The 16,357-nt window shown below is 46.2% G+C and overlaps 1 protein-coding gene across 21 annotated transcripts in view; it reads left to right on the forward strand.

Annotated features, from left to right (window-relative positions):
• Eif4g3 (eukaryotic translation initiation factor 4 gamma 3) overlaps positions 1-16,357 on the forward strand; it is a 208,565-nt gene that overhangs the window by 152,354 nt on the left and 39,854 nt on the right. For all 21 annotated transcript variants that reach the window (XM_029476718.1, XM_029476719.1, XM_029476711.1 and 18 more), the window contains 4 exons: positions 2,635-2,881; positions 7,727-7,860; positions 9,414-9,533; positions 14,363-14,533. In XM_029476718.1, coding sequence (XP_029332578.1) covers positions 2,635-2,881; positions 7,727-7,860; positions 9,414-9,533; positions 14,363-14,533 — 672 coding nt within the window. The remainder of the gene's footprint in view (positions 1-2,634; positions 2,882-7,726; positions 7,861-9,413; positions 9,534-14,362; positions 14,534-16,357) is intronic.

A 16,357-nucleotide genomic window follows, 5' to 3' on the forward strand; every position in this document is an offset into this window, starting at 1 on the left:
GCTGAGGTTGCAGACAGGTGTGAGCTGCCATGAGGGCTGAGGTTGCAGACAGGTGTGAGCTGCCATGAGGGTGCTGGGAATTGAACCTGGTCCTCTGGAAGAGCAGCCTTTCCTCCCTTCCACCCCATCCTCCACCCTCCCAGGTTTCTTTTATAGCCTTGGCTATCCTAGAACTCACGTTGTGGGCCAGGCTGGCCTTGAACTCATAGAGATCTATCTGCCCGCCTCTGCCTCCCCAGTGCTGGGATTAAGAGGATGCACCGTCTCTGCCCGGCCCATAATGCTGTTATTTTGTCTGGTTTATTTTTTCTCTCTCCCTTTCTTAGAAAAGGCTTCATTTTGTAGCCCTGGCTGCATTGGAATTGTCTCAGTAGACCATACTGGCTTTGAATGCGCAGTGATGCAATTCAGCCCTGCTGCATCTGAATTGGGAATAAACAGTTGAGTTAGCACTGTTCGTAGACTTCATGAACTCCGTTTTGCTTGTTGAGTTTTTATTGGGTTGAGTCTTGTGGCATTGTGTGTCTCTCCTCAGTGATTCTGTGTGGCTACATTGTGGCTGTGTTCCCCACAGGCAGCCTGTGTTTCCAAGTGTCACCTTTCTTTCTTTCCCTGTTGGTTCCCTGCTGCTGGTTTTAGGAAATGGCTTTTACCCACACATTTTGCAAGGTCTGAAGGAAGGATTTTAAGAACTGTGATGTGCTTAGCTCTTTAGTGCTGTAGGGGCTTTGGCTCTTCTGGGTGTCCTGAGGTACCATGGTCCTGCCTGCTGAACTCTGTGAAGTCAAGAAAAACTGTCCTCAACCATCTGCTCTGAATAGAAAAGCGCAGCTCCAGTCCTTGTCAGCTTACTCAGAGCATCCTGGATGCTGGGTCCAGGAAACGCAGGCCAGCCTCTCAGCGGCTTTACCCAGTCTTCTTTTACCAAATGTTGAAAGTGGCCTACTTTTCTTAATACATATACATATATCATATATTTATATTTCTAGGCTTTTTTCTTGGAATTTGATGTCAGCATTTGAAGGTTTTGCTTGCCTTTTTTTTTTAATTTGAGACAATGTCTCATGTATCCCAGGCTAGTCCTCAAGTGGCTATACATGCTTATCTGCTACTGATTTTAGAAAATTTGCTATGTAGCCTAGGATGGCCTTGAATTTCGTGTGTGTGTGTGTGTGTGTGTGTGTGTGTGTGTTGTATACACATACGAGGATCTTTCAGTAGGATTTGGTTCTTTTCTCCTCCTACCTTGTCATCTGAAGAGCAAATCAAGTTTTGCAGTAAGCGCCTCTGCTCATGGCCACGCCCTGCCTGTCTGCTGTGTCAGCTTTGACTTTGCTGCGTTGGTCCTCGGCTTGTATAGAAGCAGATTGCATGTGACCAGTCTGTCCAGCCCAGACTCGAACTTCTAACCCTTCTGCTCCTCCTCCCTCGGGCTGAAATTCTTGACCTGAGTGGTTTCTTCCATTAAATATTAGCGGATTTTCCATCTTTCTTCCTCTTATATGTCGCTTGGTCATAGCATGCTTTGAACTTGAATTCTTCCACCTGTTAGCTCTATAACGGTTGCCTTGTTTTTCTTTTTTGATAGCGCGTGTGTGCGTGCGCGTGTGTGTGCACGTGTGTGTGTGTGTCTTGTTATCTGATGTATTGTAGGAACACATTGCTAGTATTTTTACATGTTAAAGAAGACATGTTTGAGATTACAAAATTGTGTCATAAATCAGGTGAGGTCACGCTTGCTCTGTGTGGGACAGACTTTGGCACAAGACTGTGGAGCATAGTGTTCTGTTGCATTAGCGCATTCTGTCTCCCCTGCTCCACATTAAAATGCTCAAGTGCCATTGATGTCCCATGGGTGCTGGTTGGGTAGGCTTGTCTTCAGAGTGTCCCCTTCAGCAGACGCACACCCAGGCCTTCAACATCCCACATAGCTAGGAGGTGATTCCGTGTCTCTTGACCTATAAGATAGGCTCCTCCAAGAGACAGTAAGTGGTTTATGTGTGTTCCTCATACACGGTCATGTTTCAGACAAGTTAATAGATTAATGCAAAGAGGAACTGTGGTCTCCTTGTAAAGTAGAATATGATTATCATCGTAAGACGTTTAATTCTTTAATTCCCCAAAACTCTGTTTCAAAGCTGGAGGCCTGCAGGCCTCTGTCGTCTAGCGCCTCTTGCTTGCTGACCAGCTGTGTGGCAAGGTCATGATGGCTTAGGGTTCTGAGCAGGACTACACACTCACTTCTTGGCCATCTTCTTTCAAGAACTAGCCGTCCTTTGCTGCGTGTGAATAGTAGCGAGAGGTAGATGGATCCATGAGTTCCAGCCTGGTGGTCTACACAGTTGAGTTCTAGGGCAGCCGGGATTACACAAAGAAACCTTGCAAGACAGGGCAGTGTTTTCATGCTAACCTTGGCTACATTGAGACTCCATTAGTCACAGGTGAGTGCCTTCCAGTAGCTGTCTGAACCCTGTGTCCCGTGGCAGGCGGGGAAATGATTTAAAACTTGTTGTTCTCTTGCCATGTGCTGAGTGCAGACACTGTCATCTTGAGTGGCATGCTTTGCTGTGTATATTGCATACAGTATACAATATTTATGTTGTAATGTGAGGTCCATCTTTCCTTACACTCTAGCCTAAAGCCGAAGAAGAGCTTGCAGTTGACAGTGTCCTGGAGCCTGAGCAAGAGAAGATGAGCCAAGGGTTTCCGTTTGAGAGAGACCCCTCTGCCCTGAAGAGAGTGAAAGCTGAGGAAGGAAATGGAGAAGAGGCTGAGCCTGTGCGCAATGGCGCTGAGAGTGCTTCTGAGGGGGAAGGAGGAGATGGCAACTCAGGCTCTACTGACAGCTCTGCTGATGGGGTCACCTTCCCATTTAAAGCAGGTAAGCGAGCTGTCCCTGGCTTCCTGTGTGCCTTCTCTGTTTCCCGTGTGGTCTTAACGAAATTCTTCACAGAGAAACCCTGATGGCAGGAGCTTCCCATAAGGTAAGGACTACAGGACAGGTAGGCTAACCCAAGGTGGACTTGCTGACTAATAAATCTAGAGTCCTATCAAAACTGTCACTGCCCCAGCACAGCAGCCAATAGGAATCTGCAGAGCAGGTTGTTAGAATTCAGGGTTTACAACCCCATAGGAAGAACAACAATATCAACCAACCAGAGCTGCCACCACCCCCAGCTGACAGGGACTAAACCACCAACCAAAGAGTACACCTGGAGGGAGGGACCCATGGCTCCAGCCACATCTGTAGCAGAGGATGGCCTTGTCGGGCACAATGGGAGAAGAGGCCCTTGGTCCTGTGAAGGCTCGATGCCCCAGTTTAGGGGAATGCCAGGGCGGGAGGCGGAGTGGGTAGGTGGGTGGGGGAACACCCTCATGGGATAGGGGCTTTTGGAGGGGGTAGCTGGAAAATGAAATAGCATTTGAAATGTAAATAAAGAAAATAGCGAATCAAAAAGTCAAAAGGAAAAAGAAAGAATTGAGTAAGACAAGTCTGTCGTCTTCACTTTGGTCTACAGGGTGTTGTAGTTGCATCCAGCGACCTGAAGACAGGCCTCCCCTTGCTCTGGATTCAGGGCTTTTGTCTTTCCCCTGTTAGTGACTGAACATGTGTAAGGACCAGCAGGTAGCGTGGGTGCACCTCACAGTGAGGAGTTACGCAGGATTAGTGAGATCAGAGGGTTGCATAGCTAAGACACCACGGATGCCTTTGCTCCCTGACCTGGTGGGACGGAGCTCTGTCTCCAGCACTTCAGAACCCAAATCTCGGACTGCTGGTTCCACAAGCCATGATTGCTATGGACTGCCATGGAGGGCCATACTGTCAGTATGTCCAGCTGTGACTCCTTGGATATGATCTTTGGGCTCAGTGGAAAGTGTTTTTCCTGTACCAGTGGAAAGTAATGTTCATAAGGCAGACTTTGAATGTAAAAGTGCTAGACTGGAGATAATCCAGGCCAGGGGGCTTCAAACTGGTAATTTAATTCCATTTTGGGGCTGTTAAATTACAGAGCATTAAGCAGTGGTACCCTGCTTAAAGAATAGCAATGAAACAACATTTCTACGATTTCCTGTAGGAAGAGAGGTGTAGCCCTGAGTCTTCTATCAGAAGTCATTGTCTCACTGAGTGGCCCAGCGTGTCAGTTCCCCTGCCTCAGCCTACAGAGGAACTGTTACAGCCAATTTCATAACTGTAGACAATTCACCCTGATCCATCCTGTCGCTGCCTGAATCCTCTCTGAAATGTTTTTGTAGTCAGGAATATTGGGGAACCCCTAACCTATACTTCCCACATTGAATTACTAATTTTCTAAATTTTGGTTTAATTTCAAATGCTTCTTCTGAGCTGTGTCACAGCCCTGTTTGACTTTTCAACAAAACCCACTCTGTACCCAGGCTGACCTTGACCTGAAATCCTTGTGCCTCAGCCTCCAGAAGACCTGGGATTCCAGTTGTGTGCCACTGGGCCTGGCATGTCGTGTAAGCACTGCTACCTTCAGTTGATGAGCTTGTCTAAGTCATAGTGTTGCCTTCTTATTGCACATCGAATGTAGTAACTGTTAAGCAAAACAGTCTTATATAAAAACTTCTTTTTTACACAGTAGGAGCAGTGTCTCCCAGCAGATCACTAAACACTGGTAGTGACCGCCAGCCTTTTCTTCATAATTATGATGACAGTGCTGTCATTGCCAAGTGACAGGGTCCAGCTATCTAGTGGCCATCTGATTTCCTTTGACCTTGTAATCCTTGTGTAGCAGTAACATCGGGAAAGGGATAGTTTAAATCCTAAACCCCAATAAGTATTCTACTTTCTAATAAATACGTATGACAGGGTTGGTTTGAGAACATCTTCATAATATTAAGAGAGTTTCTTGGGGTAGAAACCCTAAGAACACAGGGTCCAGCCTGCTACCAGGACATGATTGGGGCTATGAATTTCACATATAAATTTTCTGTAATAAAAGTATGGCTGGGGTGTCTTGAGAAATGGCTCTGCCCTTAAAAGCACATACTATCCATGCAGTAGACTAGAGTCTGGTTCCCAGCCTCCCCCTCAAACAGCTTACAAGTGCCTGTAAGTCTGGCTCCAGGGATCCATGCGCTGCTCCGGGCCTCTGCAGCCACTGCTCTCAGTACATAGCTGAGGAGCTGGGGAGGTGGCTCAGTGGTTGGGAGCACTGGTTGTTCTTCCAGAGGCACTGAGTTCAATATCAAAGCAACCACATGGTGGTTCACAACCATCTGTAATGAGATCTGGTGCCCTATTCTGGCGTGGGGGTGTACACGCAGCTAGAGCACTGAAACATAAAATAAATAAGGTGGGGTTTTTTTTTGTTTTTGTTTTTGTTTTTGTTTTTGTTTTTTTAAGCTGACATTTTTAAAAATAGAAGTGAGGTTAAATAGTTGATACAACACAAACAGAGGCAAGCCAAATTCTTGTGACAAAATGCTAGTTCAAAATTTGTAATAAAAATAGGAGCTAGGGCCACCCTGGTGGTCCACACTGTGACCCTAGTGCTCTGAAGCTGAGCTCCAAGGTAAAAATCCTGTTTCCAAAATGTAAGGCCACAGGTTAGGCTTCCTCTCTAGGATCCACTTAGTCTCTTCAAATTAGACTGACCGCAGAGATGAAAGTCCTCCATCTAACTGACTAGACTTTCATTGTCTGAAATAAACTATTTTTTATTACTTTCGGTTTTTTCTTTAAAGTAGCATTTCCCTATGAACAACCACGCGGCTGACCTTGTTTCCCCTGAAGCTAAAATCTTGTCTGGTTTCTTATTTCTGCAGCCTTCCTGGCTTCACAGTCCTTGTATGTCCTTGAGAGCCTGGATGGCAGGGTGGTGATGGATCCCAGCGGTAGGGAGGCAGAGGCAGGAGGATCTCTGTATGCCCAAGGCCAACCTTGTCTACAGAGCTCATTCCAGGACACCCAAAGCTACACAGGGAAACTCTGTCTTGGAAAACAAACAAAAGTGAGCCTGGCCACAGGCTCTGAGGAGGGTGTGGAGACAGTGCTGCCTACACCTTCCTTCCAGTCCTCATATGTAGACATTTGGAATCTATTCTTTATCAGCTGTCAGGATGCCTGTGCTAACTTTGATGCAGGGACCCTACCTGGCCTTAGGGGAATGAGCTGAGATCAGGCACTATATTGAATGAAGGCCAATGGCTGGTGATCTCTGGCCTTCTAGCTTTCTCTGACTGAACTGGATGCTTGTTAGCTTCTGGAGATGTGACACTCTAGCTTATTCTGTGGCTGAGAACCACTGGCCTTGGAGATGAACACATGCTGTCTAGCAGACAGCTCGCCAAGAGCCCTATTGCAGACCAGGCTAGTTAACTCCTTGTGAACCAGAGAAGAAAGAGAGTCACACAGGAAACCCACCCATTGGATGAAGCAGAAAGTGGCTACATCACTACAATTGGGTGGGTGCATGGATGTGTAGATGGATTGATGGCTCAGAGCCCCCCAAGCCAAACCATCATCTGTATTTCTCTTCTCTAGCCTTTTTATAGGTAAAAGTTCTTAGAAAATTACCTCATGGATAAAATGTCACACAAAATGGGAGTTCCGAAAGGATGTTGACATTAAGTTCAGAGCAGTGTTTCATTCTATGTGCTTGTTATAAGTTTAGAGCAGTGTTTCGTTCTATGTGCTTGTTATAAGTTCAGAGCAGCATTTCCACATGGCCTTGTCTTACCATGGTGCACACCTGTGGCTTCATCTTTGGACCTCATACTCTTCCCTTAATACAAACTTCATGCTTTTCCTTGTACACAGAGTTATTACAGGGACTGAAGAGATGGCTCAGCAGTTAAGAGCACTGACTGCTCTTCTGAAGGTCCTGGGTTCAAATCCCAACAACCACATAGTGGCTCACAACCACCTGTAATGAGATATGATGCTCTCTTCTGGGGTGTCTGAACACAGCTACAGCGAGCAGGCCAGAGTGAGTGGGGCAGAGCTAGCAGGACTGGAGCAAGAGCTGGAGAATTGCCTCAGTGGTTAAGAGCACTGACTGCTCTTCCAGAGGTTCTGAGTTCAAATCCCAGCAACCACACAGCGGCACACAACCATCTGTAATGAGATCAGTGCCCTCTTTCGGTGTAACTGAAAACAGTTACAGTGTACTTATAATAAATAAATAGATCTTTTTAAAAAAAAAAAAAAAAACCAAAGTTATCCCAAGGCTAGTCTCCTTTTATTGGAATATGAATGCTGATTTTATTTCTTAATATACAGCCCTTACTTAATGTTATGAGCAGTGGGCGATTCTGTGCTTGATTATATCTTTGTTACGTCTTTTTAGCAAAACAACTAAAACCAAGATTGTTTGAATCAAATTGAGAATTCTATAAAATTATTAATTCATCTAAACTGAATTAATTCATGAAAGTTCCTCTTTATGTTAATCTGCAGGAAATCTACTCAATAGGGTGGGCTAATACCCAGGAATTATTATATTATTTTAGTAATGACAGGAAAGACATATTAGCTACAAGAAGCAATCCTGAGAAGCCTCTTTGGACCGTTGCCTCATAGAGCTTACCCATTACAGACAATGCAAAAACAGTGGTCCACCTCCGGGAAGGCCACTATTAGCCTTAGCCTATCCTAGATGGCTCCTGACACTTTGCGTTTGCTTCTTTGTTTCCTTGAAGAGGTAAAGTAAATATTGAGGCAGGCTTGGGCAAATGGTTTCTGCTCATGCTGTTCTTTTAGAGTCCTGGAAGCCTGCAGATACAGAAGGCAAGAAGCAGTATGACCGGGAGTTCCTACTGGACATCCAGTTTATGCCCGCCTGTATCCAAAAACCAGAAGGCCTGCCTCCCATCAGCGATGTGGTCCTTGACAAGGTAAGCCGTGTGATCTGAGTGTTGAGTACAGACAGGTGCAGAGCAGGCAGCTCTTAGGAAGTGTCAGATCACAGGCATTAAAATATGTAATGCTTAAGAATTGGCTGGGCCCAGAATGTTAGAAGTTCTTTCTTTGAGGTCTTATTTCATTATGTATGAGGGTTTTGCCTGTGTGTATAAATACAGTGTCCAAGGAGGTCAGAAATGGGTGTCCCATCCCCTGGAGCTCTGGAGTTGAAGATAGTTGAGCCGTCATGTTGATGCCAGGCACTGAAACCCCTGGTGCCCTCCAAGAATAAGTTAACCTTCCTGCCCAGCCTGCTCTTTAGCCCTGGGTGACGGTTTTTAAAATAGATTAGTGTACGTGCTTCCTGGGGCTCTCTTCTGACTCAGTGAGCTTGCTGGGAGTTGGAGGAAGCAAGGCTGCGTTCACAGAGCATCCCTGGCTCTGAACATAGGGAGTTAGAGCAGCAGCCAGGAGGGTCGGGAACCAGAGCGGGAGGTGTTAGATGATGAGACTTAGTAGCAGACAACATAATTCAGATATTGTTTATCTCAAAACTTTCCCAGTAGTTATTCAAGTCCCAATAGTGATTATTAAAGTCCCCAGTCCCGGGCGGTGGTGGCACATGCCTTTAATCCCAGCACTCGGGGGGCAGAGGCAGGAGGATTTCTGAGTTCGAGGCCAGCCTGGTCTACAGAGTGAGTTCCAGGACAGCCAGGGCTATACAGAGAAACCCTGTCTCGAAAAACTGAAAGAAAGAGAGAGAGAGAGAGAGAGAGAGAGAAAGAAAAAGAGAAAGAGAAAGAGAAAAAGAAAAGAAAAAGTCCCCAGTCCTTTGCATAGACTTAAAGCCTTCTCTTTTGAGGTGGTTTGGTTGGTTGGTTGGTTGGTTGGTTTTTCGAGACAGGGTTTCTTTGTATAGCCCTGGCTGTCCTGAAACTCACTCTGTAGACCAGGTTGGCCTCGAACTCAGAAATCCTCCTGCCTCTGCCTCCCGAGTGCTGGGATTAAAGGCATGCGCCACCGAGCCCGGCGAGTCTCTTTTGAGTTTTTAATGCGTATTTATTATTTTATGTGTATGAATCTTTGCCAGCATGTATGTCTGTGTATCACATATGAGCCTAGTGTCCATAGAGGCAAAAAGGAGCTGTCAGATCCCCTCGGACTGAAGTCACATATATGTTGAGTTGCCATGTAGGTAATGGAACCTCAAGTCCTCTTCAAGAGCAGCAAGAGCTCTTGACACGGAACCATCCCTCTGTCCCCATCACCCTTCCTCTGTACAGGTGGTTTATACGGTGCGCAATAAAAGTTAGTGCAGTACGTACGGGCTTGTTTATTATGTAGTGCATAGGGGAGTGGGGCTGGGTGGTGGTTAAAGTACTTACTGCACAGGCCTAATCGTTCCTGGCGGCCCCTCACATCCCAGCAGCTCAGGGGCTAGTTTCCTGAGTGAGAATCAGTACTCACCTCATCAGTGCACCGCATCAGTGGCACTGAATGCACTGGCACACGTGTGCGTCAAGTTCTTCTGTGCTTCTTCATGCAGATCAACCAGCCCAGATTGTCAATGCGGACCCTGGATCCTCGCATTTTGCCTCGAGGACCTGACTTCACCCCAGCCTTTGCAGATTTTCCAAGGCAAACGCCTGGTGGAAGAGGTGTGCCTGTAAGTGCCAGTTCCCTACCACAGCCCAGTCAGTTAGGAAGCTGTGGTTAAGATACTGTGTCTAAGCACAAGGAACGGCTTCTCTATGCTGAGTCCTGTGATGAAGAAGTAGAAGAGGCAAACGCTGTCCTCCGTGCTCATACCCATGGGAGTGTTACAGCAAAGGGATGAGCACTGTCTGACCACAGCGGCTTGGTCTGCTCTTGGTTAACCGTCTCGGGTGAAGTTGACCGGCACATTCTATTGCTATAGAGCCAGTTTTGGGTAGTGTTCTGGGATGTCATGGTATCCTAGAGATTCCAGTGGCTCTCAGCTAATCCTCTCTTTGTTTCTATAGATTTACAAAGTGCAAAACGGGCATGGATTGCCAATTCTGGAACTAAGCCCAGCCCCGGGCTGCCCTCCATAAGCGCTGTCTCTCTCACCCCTGACTCGCTTACCTGTAGGGAAGGGCTGCATCTTTTTTTAAAGCTATGTCTGTGGTGATGTTGTCCTTGGTTTGCTCTTATTTACTATAGGCCATGAAGTCAAAATACAGGCAAATGGCATCTCCAGAAGTGTAGTGTTAGAAACTTACTTGTGGGTTATCATACACACAGAGTGGCATCGCCATTCACCGGTGGGTCTGCACTGGGTACCTGCCACACTGTGCTAGGCTGCAGGTTCGGTCCACTCCCTCCTCTGTAGATCAGAGGGATCGTGGTGACCATTGGTTCTTCCTTACATGGCATGGCTGTGCTCTCTGAGTTGCATGATGGAGCTCCTAAATCATCCGTGGAAAGTACAGAGCAAGGGCTCCCCAGGCGGTGGGCTCTCCGGGCGGTGGGCCCTCCGGGCAGTGTGTCTTCTCAGGTTTTGCTACCAGCACATTGTTCGTTGTTATCCAATAGTTGATGCTAAGCAAGGCATATGAGTTGAGAACAAGCTGTATCTCTAAGAAAAGAGTGAAAATAGACATGAAATTTTAGAGTGTCATTTTGGGAAAGAGGGGAGGTGCCTTAGTTAGCAAAGTGCTCCCCACAAAGCTGAAACTAGCACTATAAAGTACTATATATTTTTTAAAGGATACTTTTAAAGTTACCATTTATAATATCAGTGCAAACTAAAGCTCTCACCTCAATGTAAGAGTTTATTCTAGAACTGGAGAGATGGCTCAGAGGAAAGAGCACTGGCTGCTCTTCTAGAAGTCTTGAGTTCATCTGCCAGCAACCACATGGTGGCTCACACCCATCTGTAATGGGATCTGATACCCTCTTCTGGCATATATGTTTGATAAATATATCAATTTTGTAAAGTTTATTTTAGAGCTAACAGTGAGTGAGCGAGGCCCAAGAACTCAGATTTGGGTTTCTTCAAATGCCCCCACTCTAACTTCCTCACAGTTCTGTGACATTTTTTTAGTAAAAGAACAAAAGAATATCACTTTTTAAATACACCCATGGAGATTTTAGGGGTTATAGGCAGACAGGGGAATCTTGTCTTCTGGCCTCACAGACAATCTGATAGTATTCTAGTCCCTTGGATTAGTAGAAGATAGGGATCGTTAGCACGCCCCAAAAGAATTCCCTAATGATGACAAAGAAGTTATGTCAAGCACAGAGGTGGCCAACGAATGGCTTGGTAATGGTGCTAAAGAGAGCCCAGGATAGGTTGGCTTTCACCTGAGACCCTCAGCTTCCTCTCTTCACAGAAGCTCAATCAGTTTGCCTTGTATAACCTTTTTAACACAGGGTGGCTTTTTCCCCTGGGAACTTAAAGTGGGTGAGGAGATGTGTGCCAGTTGGTCTCGCTTGCAGGTTACACTCTGAGGCTTACTCATTGGTGTTTGCAGTAGTTTTTGTAAATGACTATCCTCAAATATGCATTGTGTGAATCTTCTTCATATGAGGTATATAGATGTATGGTGCACATGTGCACAAGGTACATGCCTGTGGGCAGACCAAGGACCATGTCTAGTGTCCCCCTCCATCACAGATGACCTTGTTTTTTGAGACAGGGTCTCCTGTGGTACGTGGGTGGGGCTTGCTGTTTCAGCTACCCAGGCTGGCAGCAGGCTTTCAGGATGGTGTGTCTGCCCCCACCGCCACCACTGAGGTTGCAGATGTGCACTGCCACTCTGTATCACCTGTCTTTTACATGCGTGCTGGGGTTGCGTCATCTGCATGTTAACACCTGTTCTGTCTTCCCGGGCCTTCATTCCATGACCTTCCATCATTTTATATCAGTTCCTGGTTCCCAAGGGCATTTGTTCTGGTGTGTTTTTATATCCAAGTGGGGGTTAAATTGTTCACTTGTTATTTCCAACCCTGGAAAGGGTCCTTACCCACACAAGCTGCCTGAGGAATGTGAGTCTGATCCCAATATCCAGGCAGCGTTTGGCTAACTGGCTAGCTCAGCAGAGCTCTTTGGGCTGGAGCCTGTGTAGGAGATCATGTGTGAGTAACTGTCCTCACTCTGCTGCAGCGACCGTCCCTGCTGTTCCTATGTTTAGTGCCACTCGGTTAAACCATGTCTCATTCCTTATCTGGCCTGCTTTTGTTTTTGTTTTGTTTTAATGTTTGCTGAAACATATGAGATCCTGCCATCTGTTCTGTGTCCTTTCTTGGTACCTTTGACAGTATTCACGAGGATTTGAACTTTCATCCTAATGTCCACTTGGCACTGCCATTTTGAGTCCTTGACTCATGGTTGGTGTAAGGAATGCCTTTAGAACATTGAGTTGGAAATGCTTTTAAGCTTATCAACCTCAGTTAGGTCTGTATCTGACCCAGACAGTCTGTGTTTATGGTACTTTAGTCCGTATTTTTCCCCCGGAGTTCTCTATGTATTTAAAAGTGCAGCACTGTTACTAAATGAGATACTATTGTGGTTTGCATCTTACGAAGACTTTTTCTCTGTCGTGTTAACAATCCTCTTAAAAATAATGCAGATACTTATGGCATTTGAATCAGAAGAACATTCAGATTATCATTGTGTAACAAGGCTGAGACATCCAAGCACAATAGCGACTCTGTGACTAATCTCGAGCAGCAGTGCTGGGTGTGGAGGCTGTCTCGTTCAGGAGAGCCTAAACTTCAGGAAAGCCTGCCTGTGTCCCCAAATAAGGGCACATGCCATGAATTCCAGCGGAGACAGCCAGGGCTACATAGTGAGATTGTTTCAAAGAGGGGCAAAAGGAAGTAAAGTTCAAAAACCAATAAAGGAAACTGACTTAAAACACATTTAAGGTGGCAGGTGTTAGTTCTACATACAAAATATAGCTTTAAAATTTTATTTATATAAGACTTTTAAAAACATGCGTATGTATGGATTTGTACATGTTGTATGAGTGCAGTAACTGCAGAGACCAGAAGAGAACATTGGACCCCAAGGACCTGGAGGTCCTGGCATTTGTGAGCTGCCTGTCATGGGTGCTGGGAGCTCCAGCCCTAATCAAAAACAGTGGGTACTATTTAAAGATCCATTCATTTTTTGTGTGTAGATGAGAACTCGATCTGTATATATACCTGCATGCTACGACAGGGCATCAGATCCCAGGATAGATGGTTGTGAGCCACTATGTGGTCCCTGGGAATTGAACTCAGGCCTTTTGGAAAAGGAAACAGTACACTTAGTTGCTGTGTGCGCTCTCTCTCTCTCTCTCTCTCTCTCTCTCTCTCTCTCTCTCTCTCTCTCTCTCTCTCTCTCTCTCTCTCTCTCTCTCTCCAGCCCTTTAAGCTTCTGCATATACATGTGCCAGGGTGGCATCATTTCTCTTGGTATTGGGTTGCAAACAGTAGTTGAGCTACCTAACGAGGGTGCCCAGAACCAAACTTGGTTTTTCGGGAAAAACCAACCCCACCCCCTTTTTTAAGGCAGAGCTCCATGGAGCCCAGTTTCCTGGAACCTGCCATGTGACCAGGCTGGCCTTGAACTCAGGGATCCACCTGCTTTCCGGTCCTCGTGCTGAGATTACAGGTGTATACCATCATGTCTGGCCACCAACAAACATTCCTAACTTCTGAGCCATGTCACCAGCCTTGCTTTAACAATATTTAACTTGGTGACCATTGTGTCATTGATGCATGTTTGTATTACTACACGTATCATGGTAGGAGGGGAAGAGAGAAATACAGACTTTTTTCCAGACAAGAGTTAGTTCCCCTTGCATTGATGAAGTCTGGAATCACAATGCCTTAAGAGGGGGTATCTGTTACAGAAAATTTAATAATAAAGTTGTATTGAAATTCTACCTGGAAAGTTCACAAATACAGCTTTTGTTTCAATGTCTTATTGGATTAGAATTTATTAATAGTTTGTTGATTTTTTTTTTTTTTGACACAGGGTCTCACCCTTAGCCCAGGCTATCCTAGAAGTCAGTGTAGCCCAGTCCATCTCCTGTCCCACGTGCTGGGCTGACAACCGTGTGGGGCAGTAGCACAGCTAGGACAGATAGTTGTTTCTTTCCTTTCCTTTGACAGATGGTGGGTGTGACTGGGGACGTCTCCTGGGAATGTCTGTGGAGCAGGAAATAGCTTGCCCTGGCGTGCCCACCGAGGCCTGTGCCACCGGTGTAGCTTCTCTTGAACACAGGCTTCCTGGGTTGGAATGGTGGTTTATCAGACACCATCTTTTGATCCTTGCGAACCTTTTAGAGGTAAAGCTGTTGTAATGATGGTATTCTGAGGCACTCTCGCCCTCCTGGCTCCTCAGGAAGAGTATTTCTAACCTGGACACCTAATACCTGGTCTTTTCATCTAGAAGTGTTTGCTGTGACCATGAAGCTTGAGCAGCCCCACAGAAGCTGGCTGCTGGGCGTTCTCTGAATGCATGTAATGTTCTTGTCCTAGCTGTTGAATGTTGGACCTCGGAGGTCTCAACCTGGCCAGAGAAGGGAGCCTAGAAAGATAATCACTGTCTCCGTAAAAGAAGATGTGCACCTGAGAAAGGCGGAGAACGCCTGGAAGCCGAGCCAGAAACGGGACAGCCACGCGGATGACCCCGAAAGCATTAAAACTCAGGTGAGGAGCACTGTGCCTGTGTCCTGGGCAGAAGTGTGTTACTAGCCTGAGCCTTCCCGTGCGGGCTCATCCGAATTATCAGTGTGTGGAGAAATGTTCATTGTTTTGTTTGAAACAGGGCCCTAGCTAGCCTGGAACTCTGTGTAGACTAGGCTGACTTCAATTCACGAAGATCCGCCTGCCACATTAAAAGTGTTGGCCACCATACCTGGCTTTTTGTCTTTTTATATATATATAATAGCATTGTTCTGTGGGCCTCATCACTGAAGCCTACATAATAAGAAATAATCAATTCTGTGTTGGTGGCCCGAAAATGTCATTCCAGTAACAGCTGTGTAGACCACCTCAAACTCAGCCTTGTACCCTAGTGTTAAAGGTGCCACTTTCATTATTCCCCTTCTGCAGAGCCGTGATATTTTGTTTCCATTGTGTTGGTGATCAGTCTGTGACCTGAGGATCAAGCTTTCTGCCTGCTTCTGTCTCTTTTGACGGAAAGCACAACTTGTGCTGCCAGAGGCTGGAGGGTGGGAGGGGGCATCAGATCCTCTGGAACTGAGCCGATTGTGAGCTGCTGTGTGGGTGCTGGAAATGAACCCTTTGGGGTGTTCAGTTTTGGTGGTGTCTTTATATCTGTCGTATGGGATTAAGTCCTTGAGGTGGTTTGTTTGTTTGTTTGTTTGTTTGTTGTTTGTTAAACTAACCGATAGCATGGAAAGCTTACGCAGATTAGGATTTGAATTAAACTGGAGATGACAAAAGTGACATTCCAGTGACAGAGAGCCTCCCAGCAGGTGAGGCTTATCCGCCTCCCTCTGCTCTGCTCTGCTCTGCTCTTCTCTCAGTCTTCGTGCAGGGTCAGTCCTTCTTAGAAAGCTCCTGTGGCTGTCTTGTTGGGTGTTTTACTAAGTACTAGGCAGTTGGAAGCAAGACACTGTCTCAAAACCAGGGAGGGATAGAGGGACGGAGGCAGGCTGGGTGAAGGGTGGGTGGGTATAAACTGACTGACGGCCTTTGCAGTTTGTTGTGACACCTGAGGTCACTGGGCTGACTGACTGGGAGCTCTTTATAGACTCTTGCAGTCGGGTTTTATGTGCAGACAGCTGTTGTCCTTTGTGGACTGGGCTGGTCTCTCTCTTTCCGAGATGTTGGTCTTTGGTTTTCTTCTTACACTGAGGCCCTTTCAGAGGGTATTGAAAAGCTGTGGTAAAAATAACATAGATACATGGGATATTGCTGCGCTGTTTTTTTCTTTTTTAGAATTATTTATTTTCTGTATCTGAGTACACTAGCTGTCTTGAGAGGCACCAGAAGAGGACGTCAGATCCCACTGCAGATGGTTGCAGCCACCGTGTGGTTGCTGGGAACTGAACAGTCAATGCTCTCCAGCCCTGTCCACTGTTCTACCTTCTTCTTGCTAGTTCTAAGTCAACTCTTTGGGACAGGGCTTCTCCTAGAACTCTTTCTACAGACCAGGCTGGCCTCGCACTCAAAGAGATTGCCTGCCTCTGCCTCCTGAGTGCTGGGATTAAAGTCCTACACCACTGCCCCCTCCTCCTTGCTCTGTACAGCTCTAAGCTGCTTATTCAAAACAAGCAAAGGACTAGTTTTAATTTTAGTGACTCCCCGCTAGTCACATGGTAGAACTTTGGTGACAGTGGTTTCCAGTACCTAGGCTCTGGCCTGATGATTCAAGGTCAGCCCAGGAAATATACAATGCTTTCTTTTTTGTTTTGTTTTGTTTTGTTTTTTGTTTTTTTTTCGAGACAGGGTTTCTCTGTGTAGCCCTGGCTGTCCTGGAACTCACTTTGTAGACCAGGCTGGCCT

This window comes from Mus caroli, chromosome 4 (assembly GCF_900094665.2).
Source record: "Mus caroli chromosome 4, CAROLI_EIJ_v1.1, whole genome shotgun sequence".
Classification (NCBI taxonomy): Eukaryota; Metazoa; Chordata; class Mammalia; order Rodentia; family Muridae; genus Mus; species Mus caroli.